This window comes from Eptesicus fuscus, chromosome 7, assembly GCF_027574615.1.
Source record: "Eptesicus fuscus isolate TK198812 chromosome 7, DD_ASM_mEF_20220401, whole genome shotgun sequence".
Lineage (NCBI taxonomy): Eukaryota > Metazoa > Chordata > Mammalia > Chiroptera > Vespertilionidae > Eptesicus > Eptesicus fuscus.
Genome location: NC_072479.1, coordinates 5,703,363 through 5,715,987, shown reverse-complemented (window position 1 = coordinate 5,715,987; position 12,625 = coordinate 5,703,363). Strand labels below are relative to the sequence as shown.

The window sequence follows — 12,625 nt, the reverse complement described above, 5'->3', positions numbered from 1 at the left end:
CTCGGAAAGCTACAGGACACTGAAAAAAGAGATAGAGGAAGACATAAACAGATGGAAGAATATACCTTGTTTATGGATGGGTAGAATCAACATAATTAAAATGTCCATACTATCCAAAGCAATCTATAGATTCAAGGCACTCCCCATTAAAATACCAATGGCATATTTCACAGACCTAGAAAGAACTCTCCAAAAATTCATCTGGAATAAAAAAAGACCCCAAATAGCCACAGCAATCCTGAGAAAGAAGAACAAAGTAGGTGGGATCTCAATACCAGTTTTCAAGCTGTATTACAAAGCCACTGTTCTCAAAACAGCCTGGCACTGGCACAAGAACAGACATATAGACCAATGGAATAGAATAGAGAATCCAGATATCGACCCAAACCACTATGCTCAATTAATATTTGACAAAGGAGGCATGAACATACAATGGAGTCAAGACAGTCTCTTCAATAAATGGTGTTGGGAAAATTGGACAGATACATGCAAAAAATAAAACTAGACCATCAACTTACACCATACACAAAAATAAACTCAAAATGGATACAGGACTTAAACATAAGACGGGAAACCATAAAAATACTAGAGGAATCCACAGGCAGAGAAATCTCAGACATATGCCGAACCAATTTCTGCACTGATACCACGCCTAGGGCAATGGAAACTAAAGAAAAAATAAAAAAATGGGACTACATTAAAATAAAAAGCTTTTGCACAGCAAAAGAAACCATCAACAAAACAACAAGAAAGTCCACTGTATGGGAGAACATATTTGCAAATGTTATCAATGATAAAGTTTTTATCTCCAACATTTACAGGGAACTTATACAACTTAATGAAAGGAAGATAAATGATCCAATAAAAAAATGGGCAACAGACCTAAATAGAATCTTTTCAAAAGAAGACAGAAGGAAGGCCAAGAGATATATGAAAACATGCTCAAAGTCACTAATTATCCGAGAGATACAAATCAAAACAACAATGCGGTACCATCTCACACCTGTCAGAATGGCTATCATCAACAAATCAACAAACGACAAGTGCTGGAGAGAATGTGGAGAAAAAGGAACTCTTGTGCACTGCTGGTGGGAATGCAGACTGATGCAGCCACTGTGGAGAATGGTATGGAGTTTCCTCAAAAAACTAAAAATGGAACTCCCATTTGACCCAGTGATCCCACTTCTAGGAATATATCCCAAGAAACTAGAAACAGCAATCAGAAAGGATATATGCACCCCTATGTTCATAGCGGCACAATTCACCATAGCTAAGATTTGGAAACAGCCTAAATGCCCATCAACAGATGAGTGGATTAGAAAACTATGGTACATCTACAAAATGGAATACTATGCTGCTATAAAAAGAAGGAATTCTTACCCTTTGCAGCAGCATGGTTGGATCTGGAGAGCATTATGTTAAGTGAAATAAGCCAGGCAATGAAAGAAAAATACCACATGATCTCACTCATTTATGGAAAATAAAGAACATTATAATTTGATGAACAAAAAGATAGATACAGAGGCAGTAAAGCACCGAATAGACTGTCAAATTACAGCGGGAAGGCTGGGGAGTGTTGGGGAGGGGGGGAAAGAGATCAGCCAAAGGACTTGTATGCATGCATATAAGCACAACCAATGGACACAAGACACTGGGGGGGCGGGGAGGGTGTGGGATGAGGGCATGCGACAGCGGGTAGGGGAGGCTGGGGGAAAGTTAATGAGGGGAAAAGAGGAGATATATATACATCTAGGGGAAATGATGAACAACATAGACTGATGAACAAGAACAGACCCGGAGACAAGGAAGCATAGATCAGACTGTCGGACCTCAGAGGGAGGGTAGGAGAGGGTGGGGATAAGGGGGAGAGATCAACCAAAGGACTTGTGTGCATGCATATGAGCCTAACCAGTGGTCACTTACTACAGGGGAATGGAGGCATGCGTGGGGAGGGGTTTGGGATGGGAATGGGGGGATGAGGACAAATATGTGATACCTTAATCAATAAAGAAATTTTACAAAAATGAAAAAAAAAAAAACCAATAAAATTTTTTTTTTTTTAAGTGCCCAGGCAAACAATTTGCAAGGCGCTGACCAATAAAGAGTGGACAAGTTCGAGCGAAACGAGGTAATCAAGGAGGGATTTGTGAGTGGAGGCTAATTGCATAAGTACTTAGTTCTTCAAAGAATACTTTTGTTTTATAAGGCTGCTACTCAGTCCCACACTCTACAGACGCAAATAAAGAAGATTTGGGTAAACAGAAAACTGACTTTAGAATCAAAGAGCAGCCACAATGCATTTTCTCCCCTTACCTCTCCCACTATGTGTTTCTCGTTGATGAACGCTTCGAAACCACATACGGCGGCCTTATCATCCAAAGGAAAAATATACTTTGCCTCAATGGATACAGAGCTCTGATTTGTGTATGTCTGAAAAACAATGACCTAAAGAAAAAAAAAATCCATACACTTGATGAAACCATACGGAACCATTTACAGAACAACTATGAACGAAAACTATTATGCATATCTTTTTTGTATGATCAGGCATTCAAAAAGTAAGTAATTTTACATAACATTGACAACAATATTTTTACTAAGACTGAGAACTAGTATACTGTACAAATTTTTGACATCTTAATTTTTCTCCCTCAGATGAAATCATTATATAACTTAACCAAAAACGTTGAACTCATTCCAAGAAGAGTCAAATATGTGAGCCATTGAATACACAAGGTCTGTGCTGCTGGGCTTCTGCCTGGAGATTCAAGGTCATCCTGCAGGCCAGCTGTCTCATCACAAACTAGTGAAAAAGCCACTGCTACATAATTAGTTTATTTTGGGGCAAACTTCCCTAAGAAAAAAGCCTTATGAGGTTTGAAATATCAGATGGTACAAGTTGTCTAATCCACAGTAACGAATGGAGGGCACACATCTCTCCCTGTAAAATAGTCACTACTTGTTTTGCATCTACTGCATATGAAAAAAAAAATGCCCTGGGTACTTGTATCTAATAGTCACTGACAGATATTATTATTTCCATTTTATACATGAGGAAACTGAGGCACAAAGAAGTTAAGTAACTTCCCCAGGTTACAGTGCTGGAAAGGAACAAGCAAGGATTCACAGCTAAGCCTTTCAAACTCCAAATCCTTTGCTTCTTACCGTCCATACCAAGCTGCATTACAGCACAGTGGTTAAGAACCTGGACTCCAGAAGGAATTCAGGTTGGTGACAGGGTTCTACCTTAGGGAAAGGATGGGGGCACCGGGTTGCTACCATCTCAAATTCACCCATAACATCTTTTCCCTCTTTCCCACCCAATCTCTTTCAAACAACTGCCCAAAGTTAGAACTCAATCTTTCCATGTAAAGCTTTGACTCTTGTTAAAATGTAAAATATTTGCACCAAAGTCTAAACAATGATCAGTTGTTTACACCTTAGGAGAAAAATATAACCTGGACTCTAGAATCAGTTCAAATTTGTGCTTTATCATATCATGAGCATCAGCATCCTCAGTATGGATCAGAGTGGGGCCAGTGTAGAGGTCAGATAGACGCAAACCGGCATACATATGGGTAGCATGCTCTGCCTACTCCACTACATCCCATTTTCACAGGTTAAAGCAATCATTAAATTTAACTTGATTCCCTTCTGAAATGACAGCAATACCACAACATGGACTTAGGTGTTCTTAGTCTCCTAAGAGGCCTTTAGTGTTGTTCAATGTAATCTTTAGTGTTAGGAGCCAATGGTTAGGTCAACTCTTAAAAAACAAATTATTTTAGAAAATTAAGCACTTTCAGAGCTCCACCATGACATCTGGCCAAACTATGTCCATGTACTGTCATGTTCAACTTCTGTCTTTCTCTCATGTTCCATATCCATCAGCAAATCATATTGGTTCCACCTTTAATCCTTTGCCAATCACTTCATACCATCCCCACTGCTAACATTTTGGTCCAAATCACCATCATCCTTGACTGAATTACTCAATAGTCACCTACATCTGACACTGTGGTGGGCCCCCAGACAACCTCTTCGGGACCAAGGCTGCAGGGAGTGTTGCTTGTGTCCCTCCCCAGTCAATGTCCTGTTCCAAAGGTGAACTGCCTCACTCCAGAGAATGACCCCTCCACAAGGGGCAGCCACATCCAATGACTGGTCCCTGTGGGGGTAGAAGGCCTGAGCCCCTTGCCTCATTTCAGAACATCTCAGAGCTCCCCCTGAAACTGTCTGAAGACTCTGGTATGCCTGTGTCACAGTCCACGTCTCCTTCTGCCAGGTTCTGCCTCCCATGTTCTCTTACAGATGTCGCTCCAGAGAGCACTTCTCAACAAGCTTCCTGAAAACAAATTTCCATCAAGAGTCTGTTTTCCAGAGAATCTGACCTAAGTTGTCTCAAACTTGTCCACTTCAGTCAATTGTCAACAAGGTGGCCAGTGTGATCCCAATCATATCCTCTGCCAAACATCTTTGAAAGGTTTCCATTTTAATCAGAGTTAAAGATAGTATGTCCTGTGTCCTAATGTGAACTGCCCTCCCCCAACCCAACTCTCTGACCCAATTTTCTACCATGCTTCCCCTTTCCACTAGGCTCCACCCACAGTGGAACTCTTTGGTATCCTTTGACTACATTAGACCCGCTCCTACCTCAGGACCTTTGCACATGCTGCTTCCCCTGCCTGGAATGAGCACCCCTCAGAAGTCCATAGGCTTTAGTCCCTCATTTCCTACAGATCTGTGCTTAGATGTCATCTCAGTGAGGCCTTCCTTGGCCATGCAACTTCCAAGTTGAAATCCTTCTAACCTGTACAGCTCCCATCCCTACCTGCTTTGATTTTTGGCTCTAGCACCTACCACCATCTAACATGGCATACATTTTATTTATTGATCATGTTTGTTGCCTCGTCCCCCAATGCAATGTATGCTCTGTGAGGGCGGAGTTTTCATACTGTTTATTGCTATATGCACAGAGCCTAGAACAGTCCCCAGTATGTAGTAGGTGCTCAATAAATAAACACATTTGAAAAATGTACATGTTTTGTTGAGTTCATGCAACTGTAATCCAATGCTCATTTATGATTGACATCCATTTGGCTTAAGTATAAAACCACGAAGAGCTCACCTGGGCTACAAAGTCTATTATTTTTCCCTTGATGTGCAGGTCCTCAAGAGGAACTGAATTCCCAGAGGTGTCCTGGAGACCAGCCTTGATGCTGCTGAAAGGTTTGGTGTCTGGTAACTGGTAATCTATACATTAAAAATATTAATGTTACCTTTTAAAGCCATTCTTGAACTCTCTATTTTTATTATCTTGATTTTTAATCCTTCTCCTCCCCTTCATACATGATACTTCAGGAGAAATGGACAAACAGCATTTTATGATTTTCAGTAGGCAATGAAAAGAAAGAGGGCAGCATTGTCAACAGACACTCTGCCTTTTAAATCTACAGATGTTGAGAGGTCGTCTTGAAAACCTAGTCATGCCACTACTCGAAAGGCATATGTTTAAGCATACACACAAGTACATCAAGGTCTTAGGAAACTCTGAATAAGAGTAGCTTAGGCTAATTCTAGACAGCTGCACTCCCCTGCTTGTACTTTTGAACTAATCAGTCACTATTATTTATTGTTCTACAAAAGTGTGTTGGAGAAATATGAGATTCCCTAGACTTTTGATCCAAGGAAGACTAAATCAAACTCCTAATACAGTCTATTGAAAAACTGTTCATATACTATATTAGGTAGTACAAAAATACAAATATAGTTAGAGGTATATTCTCTTCCCAGACTCATTATTTTTTCTGTTTGTTTTTAATCCTCACCTAAGGATATTTTTCCATTGATTTTTAGAGAGTGGAAGGGAGAGGGAGAGACACACAGAGAGAAACATCTATGTGAGAGAGACACAATTGATTGGTTGCCTCCTGCATGTGCCCCAACCAGGCTGGGGATTGAGCCTGCAATCAAGTAAGTGCCCCTGACTGGGAATCAAACCCTCAACCCCTTGGTTGGCAGGCCAACACTCTAACCACTGAGCAAACTGGCCAGGGCATCAAAATGCATTTTAAGTAGCTAAGTCTTAATCCTTCACAAGTACACTCTATTCTGGTTCTTTTTAATAAACTGTTTCCTACAATGTATCTTTTTTTTTTTTATTTCCAAACATAAGATATTTTCCTTAACCTACAATATGCATCAGCTGTTAACTTTCAAAAAGGAGGGAGAACATTATTCACCTTCCATTTTTGTTATCATTTATTCCATCCCTAGGAACCCATCATTCTAACATGAAAAACTCACTCTTTCAGTGTCCTGGCCTACTCTATTTCCTAATAACCTGGTAGAGCAATCCTTTCCTATGATCATCAATGGAAACCCTCAGTCATACCAACCAATTTAGAGAAGAGGCTGTGCCCACAAAATGCACTATAATTTAGATAACAGTTTTACATTTACGCTCTGCCAATCCCCAGACTCTCAAATTTATACCATATGGTATCTTAAAATTAGTGTTATAATTTTACCCGTTACGTGGATCTGAATAAACCCCACCTGATGAAGCAGGTTCTTTCATCCCTAACCTTGAGGCCATCCTAGTGAAAATTGAAAAGCATGTAATAAAAGCATAACATCAACAGATTTCAAACTTCATGTTGTAAGTCATCAATAACAATGTAACCCTTCCAAGAAACCTCAAATAATTGAATAAAAACATTGTATAAACTCAAAATAATTATACCTTACCACAAATTTTCTTGCTCTAAATTGACAGACAACATTCTAATGAGTTTGACTTTTAAATAATTTTAACTTTTAATTCTCTCTGGAATTTAACATCTGATATTGGTTAATCTTTAAAAGTAATAGAATTAATATGAATTTTATGTAATTCATTGAGAAAATTGATTTAAACATATCACTTTCATTACATTTGTAATGTTTCTGTCCAGTAGGAATTCTTTGGTGTATCCAGTTCATTGCTAAAGGTCTTGACATATTTGTATAGTTTCAAACTTATGTGAATTCTGTCTTGACCATAGGTTGTACATTTTTTATAAAGTTTATCACACTCAATACATTTGTAAGTTTTCTCCCACATAAGAATTCTGTTATATTCTATGAGGTTTAAAGTTTGATAAACATTGTCATATATTTATGTGCTTTCTCTCAAAGATGTATATTCATCAAGTGAGGTTATAGGCTTTGATTATAGCCCTGGTTATAGGCTTTGTCTCATACATGAGTTTTACGTGTTTTCTCTCCACAATGGAGCCTATGGCTTTGAATAAGGCTTGAACACTTGCATAAGTTTTACTTCAATAATATGTATAAAGGTTTCCTTTTACATTTTAAAAATATATTTTTATTGATTTCAGAGAGGAAGGGAGAGGGAGACAGATATCTTATCTAATAATAGACAAACATGTAAATTGACGGTACCTCCGCTACACCCACCAGCCAATCAGGAGAGAGTATGCAAATTAACCCAACAAATATGTCAGTTAATTTGCATATGCAGGCGTGGAGCGAAGACTGAAGACAGCGTAGAAGGAAGGCAAGCACTGCAGAAGGGAGAGAATCAGCGGAGAAGGGAGTGAGGTAGCAGAGACGGGAGGGAAGCGAGGCAGCGGAGATGGGAGGGAGCTAGGCAGTGGAGAATGGAGCGAAGCCTGCCTTGGCTTCACTCCAGCCACAGGAAGCCCTATTCTTGCAGGAATCTTCCTGCAACGGGCCTCTAGTAAATAGCAATAATGAGAGAATTACCGATCAGCTGCCTCCTGCATGCCCCTGCAAGCCTGCAACCCAGGCATGTGCCCTGATCAGGAATCAAACTGTGACCTCCTGGTTCAGAGGTCGATGCTCAACCACTGAGCCATGCCGGCTGGGCTCCTTTTACTTTTATTCAAAGCTTGAGCTTGAGCTTTGAATAAAAGCATTGTCACATAATTAGGTCTATACAGTTTCTATTTAGTATGTATTTTCTGGTGCTCAGTAAGGCTTGCAAATCATGTAAAAGCCCTGACACATACACTACATTTGTGAGGTATCTTTCCAGTATGGCTTTTCTTATGTTGAGTAAGATTTGACCTCTGTGTAAAGGTTTTACTACTCTCACCACATTTTTAAGTTTTCTCTCCTATATAGATTCTCTTATGACTCTAAAGTTGTGAATGTCTGGAAAAACCCTTATCACATTTCTTACATTTATAAGAAATAAATGTATGAGTTCCCTGATGATCTGTAAGGCCTTAAGTTCAATAAAAGTCTCACCACACAATTACATTTATGTGATTTCTCCCCAGTATGTATTTTCTGATGCCTAGTAAGGCTTACAAATTGAGTAAAGGTTTCTCTCCAGTATGGCTTATCTTATGTCTAGTAAGGATGGAACTAACAGCAAAGGATTTTATGCATTCATGACACATATAAGGATTCTCACCTGTATGAATCTCTCACAAGTCTAAATTTGTGAACATTGAAAAAAAACACCTTACGACACTCATTACATTTGTAAGGTTTCACTCCATCATGCACTCTCTGGTGAATTACAAGGCTTGAATGTCCACTAAACAATTTGCTACATGGTACATTTATATGGTATCTCGTCAATGTGGATTTTCTGATGTGTATAAGGTGTGAGCACTGATTAAAATCTTTGCCACTCATGATGTTTGTATGGTTTCTGACCAGAATGAACTGTCTCATGATTCTTGATGTTTGAACTTTTGCTAAGTCTTCCTATAGTCCTTAAGTTGATAAGACTTTCCCCTAATGTGTGTTCTCCTATACCATTTAAAAATCCTCCTACGTTTATTAGACATGTTTTTGATAGTGAGAAAAAATTTTTTTGTGGTGAAGCTGAAGAATAATTGTTGACAGTTTTCTCAACTTTATTGCAGTCACAAATTTTCTCTTTCATTTTTAAACATCTGCAGTTCGGCGAGGTGTGCCTGCAAACGTAACCCAATTCTATTTTCCAAACACTTTATATACTTGTTTCCTGCATCACTGATGTTATTTTTCAGTTTTAACCAATTCCTTGTAAATGGCTCGTCATGCATAGAATATTATGTATGTATTATTTCTTACAAAAACACTGTGCTTTTGAGGAAAATTAATTGAGAGTTTATTTTATTGACTTTTGTACAACTGAAATTTTTGCTATAGGTAAAAGGCACCCCTTATGTAATTTCCTGCGTCACACTGCCACTCACTCTCAAACTCAGGTATATTTTCCCAGTTTTCCTTGAGGTCAAAATCCTTGGTGCCATGGCTTTCATTTTTTTCTAATATTAATGGATTGTATAGTTCTCCTTTATTAATTTCCAGTCTGGGTAATAGTTACTTTACTGCCAATCCAGCAGGAAGCCGCCAGTAAAAGAGTCATTCCTTCCGCTTCTTTGCTTTTCCTCTGGGATTTTTTTTCAGGTAAGATTATTCTCACTAGGCCTGTTTCTCCCCACTCTGAAGCCATACATTTCTGATTAAAAAAATACTTTGATCACAGTTAAAAATGTCTGTGTGCTTTACAACGCTACTAATTAATGTTATAGTAGTTTTGGCTTATGATTTCCTAAGAAGCTTTCATCCCCTCAGTTATTTGTACTACTAATAGGTAAGCTGCACGTTACAATTTTGCGGGGTGCCTTCACCTGTCCCATGCAATCCTCACAGCAGCACTGTGTATGGATGTTGGTCTCATTCCCCTTAGAGAGAAGCTGATGCCTGGAGATGTTATATGGTTTGTCGCAGATCACACAGCCTAGTAAGGGACACTTGAACCCAAGCTTCCTGATTCTAAAGTTGAACCTTCTGTCTATCCTATCAGCCCCCGTTACACTTTTTGCACACTGACATCTTAAATGTATCAGTGGGTTTTTGTGGCTCTCCTGAGGTGGATGAGCTCAACTTTGGTGTGTCAGTGAAGTAGCATAATTTTGAGATCACTTTAAACTCTCACCAGCATCCTGGTTTTCATTTTTACAAAATAAAAAAGGAAATGAACATTTATGTCTGAGGTCATAAGTAGCTACCAAACATGAATATAAATTCCATTGAAAATATAATATTGAGTTCTATAATATTACATGAAACAGCATTCAAGAACATTGTCTTACCTTCAACCTTTGAACAATTCAAAGCCTCAGGTGTGTGTTCCTCTAATTCAGTATTATTATAAGGGTGAAATTCCTTTACTTCATCTCCAGGTATGCAAAATTTAATAATATATTTCATTTTAACCTGACTGGTTTTATATACAACAAATTCATCATCCTAGAGCAAACATAAACAGGGGGGGAAATAAGCTTTATTGGTACATGTTTTTATAAAAGCAGAGTTTCATGTTTGCTAATTATTGAATGTGAAATATTGAATCCAGACACTAGATATACAATAATTATTTAAACTTAAGCATATTTAGTAACACAGGAGCCTCTCTGCCTGTTTCTTGATACAAGTACCTCGAAGTCTGTGGGGACAGCGGCTGTTTCAGGAACCCCGTGGACACTGTCATAACCGGGTGGTGCTTCTATTAAGGAGAAATCTTTCTTGTGTAAGTCCATGCACTTCCCGAGGGCGACATCACAAATGACCAAGAGTCTAGTGCCATCCGTCTCTCCTGGGTGTGAGTACTTAATACTTGTACTGCAGGTGAAAGGAAGTAAGTACAAATTTACAGTTTATAGTAACATGGCTACAACATTTTATTGCATATGTAGGAGATTAAAAAAAAAAAAACTTTGCTGGTAGAACATTCCAAATTTTACTGTTATTGAAATATCTCTGAAGATTCATTTAGAATTGCATTATTCATTTATTTATTTAAAAATTTGATGTAGCCTGGCCAGTGTGTTCAGTGGTTAGAGCATCAACCCACACACCAAAGGGTCGCAGGTTTGATTCCCAGTCAAGGGCACGTACCTGGGTTGCAGGTTCAATCCCCGGCCCCAGTTGGGATCCATGTGGGAGGCAACCAGTCGATGTGTCTCTCTCACATCGATATTTCTCTCTCTGTACTATCCCTCCCTTCCACTCTCTCTAAAAATCAATGGAAAACATACCCTCGGGTGAGAATTAACAAAAAAATAAGACTACTAAAAAAATAAAAAGCAGGCTAATTCTCTGCACTAAAGCTCAGAAAGGACATTAAATACCAAGTATTACTAAGAACTGATCAAAGGAAAAGACAGGTGCTATATTCTCACGAGCCTTCTGAATCCAAAAAGAAAAACAAAAATTTCCAATGACACCCAAATGAGGGATTCTGTAACTTTCTTCAGGAATCAGCAGCTTTAATAAAGCACTTTTTGCTATGAGGAACACAGATCAAGACCAAAATGTAAAAGCATTGCCTAATGACCATTTGTTCTATCCTCTCTAAGACTTGCACTTAAAAAAAAAAAAAAAGAATTTCCCCCATTCCTCTTATACACCTCTCCTTTCGGTGGGCTCCTTTCTATTTCTTTTTTTTTTAAATTTCTTTATTGATTAAGGTGTCACATATTTGTCCTCATCCCCCCATTCCCATCCCACACCCCTCCCCACGGATGCCCCAACCCCCTGTTGAACTTGACCATTGGTTAGGCTCCTATGCATGCACACAAGTCCTTTGGTTGATCTCTCCCCCCTCCTCCCAACCTCCCCTATCCTCCCTCTGAGGCCCGATAGTCCGATCGATGCCTCCTTGTTTCTGGTTCTGTTCTTGTTCATCAGTCTATGTTGTTCATCATTTCCCCTAGATGAGCGAGATCATATGTCACTAGAGATATACTTATAAGAACGGAATGTGAGACGAGCAATAATAGTTATGCTGACAGGCAAATGAATCAGTCTGTAGTGAGTTTCTTTCTGGACCAACAGTTCTTTTGAGACCCAATTTCAATGTCCACCAGTTCCTTATGTGTACATGTCGGCACTGACCCCTCAGCTCTGGATGGTGGACAAATGGTGGTAATGGAGGTCCGACTCCCTCTGGTTTGGTCTCGGCCGGACCCAGGGGCACGGCTTCACCCGGACCCAGGGGCGCGTGGCCTCACCCAGACCCAGGGGGCGCGTGGCCTCACCCGGGCCCGGGACCCAGCCTCACCCAGATCCAGGGGCACACGGCCTCACCCAGACCCAGGGGCGCGTGGCCTCACCCGGACCCAGGGGCGCGTGGCCTCACCCGGACCCAGGGGCACGTGGCCTCTCCCAGACCCAGGGGCGCGTGGCCTCACCCAGACCCAGGGGCGCGTGGCCTCACCCGGACCCAGGGGCACGTGGCCTCTCCCAGACCCAGGGGCGCGTGGCCTCACCCGGGCCCGGGACCCAGCCTCATCCGGATCCAGGGGCACAAGGCCTCACCCGGACCTGGGATCTAGCTTCACCCGGACCCAGGGGTGCATGGCCTCTCCCAGACCCAGGGTCGCGTGGCCTCACCCGGATCCAGGGGCACACGGCCTCACCCGGGGGCTCCTTTCTTGTAACTACAAGCATGCTAACTCCTTCCCATGGAACCTGCACCTAGACTTTGTCTTCTAGACCCGCTCCACATCGGCCCCTCTCTGTCTCCTCCCTTTCTCTCCACCCTCCACAGTCAGTGACATCTCTGCTGGCTTGTTGCTGACCATTTCTGTCC

At 40.6% G+C, this 12,625-nt stretch overlaps 1 protein-coding gene across 1 annotated transcript in view; it reads right to left on the bottom strand.

Moving 5' to 3' along the window:
* Positions 1 to 12,625, bottom strand: part of PARP4 (poly(ADP-ribose) polymerase family member 4) — a 147,074-nt gene that overhangs the window by 81,368 nt on the left and 53,081 nt on the right. The window contains 4 exon segments of the mRNA XM_054719721.1: positions 2,314 to 2,445; positions 5,129 to 5,253; positions 10,125 to 10,281; positions 10,470 to 10,653. Of these exon segments, the coding sequence (XP_054575696.1) occupies positions 2,314 to 2,445; positions 5,129 to 5,253; positions 10,125 to 10,281; positions 10,470 to 10,653 (598 nt within the window).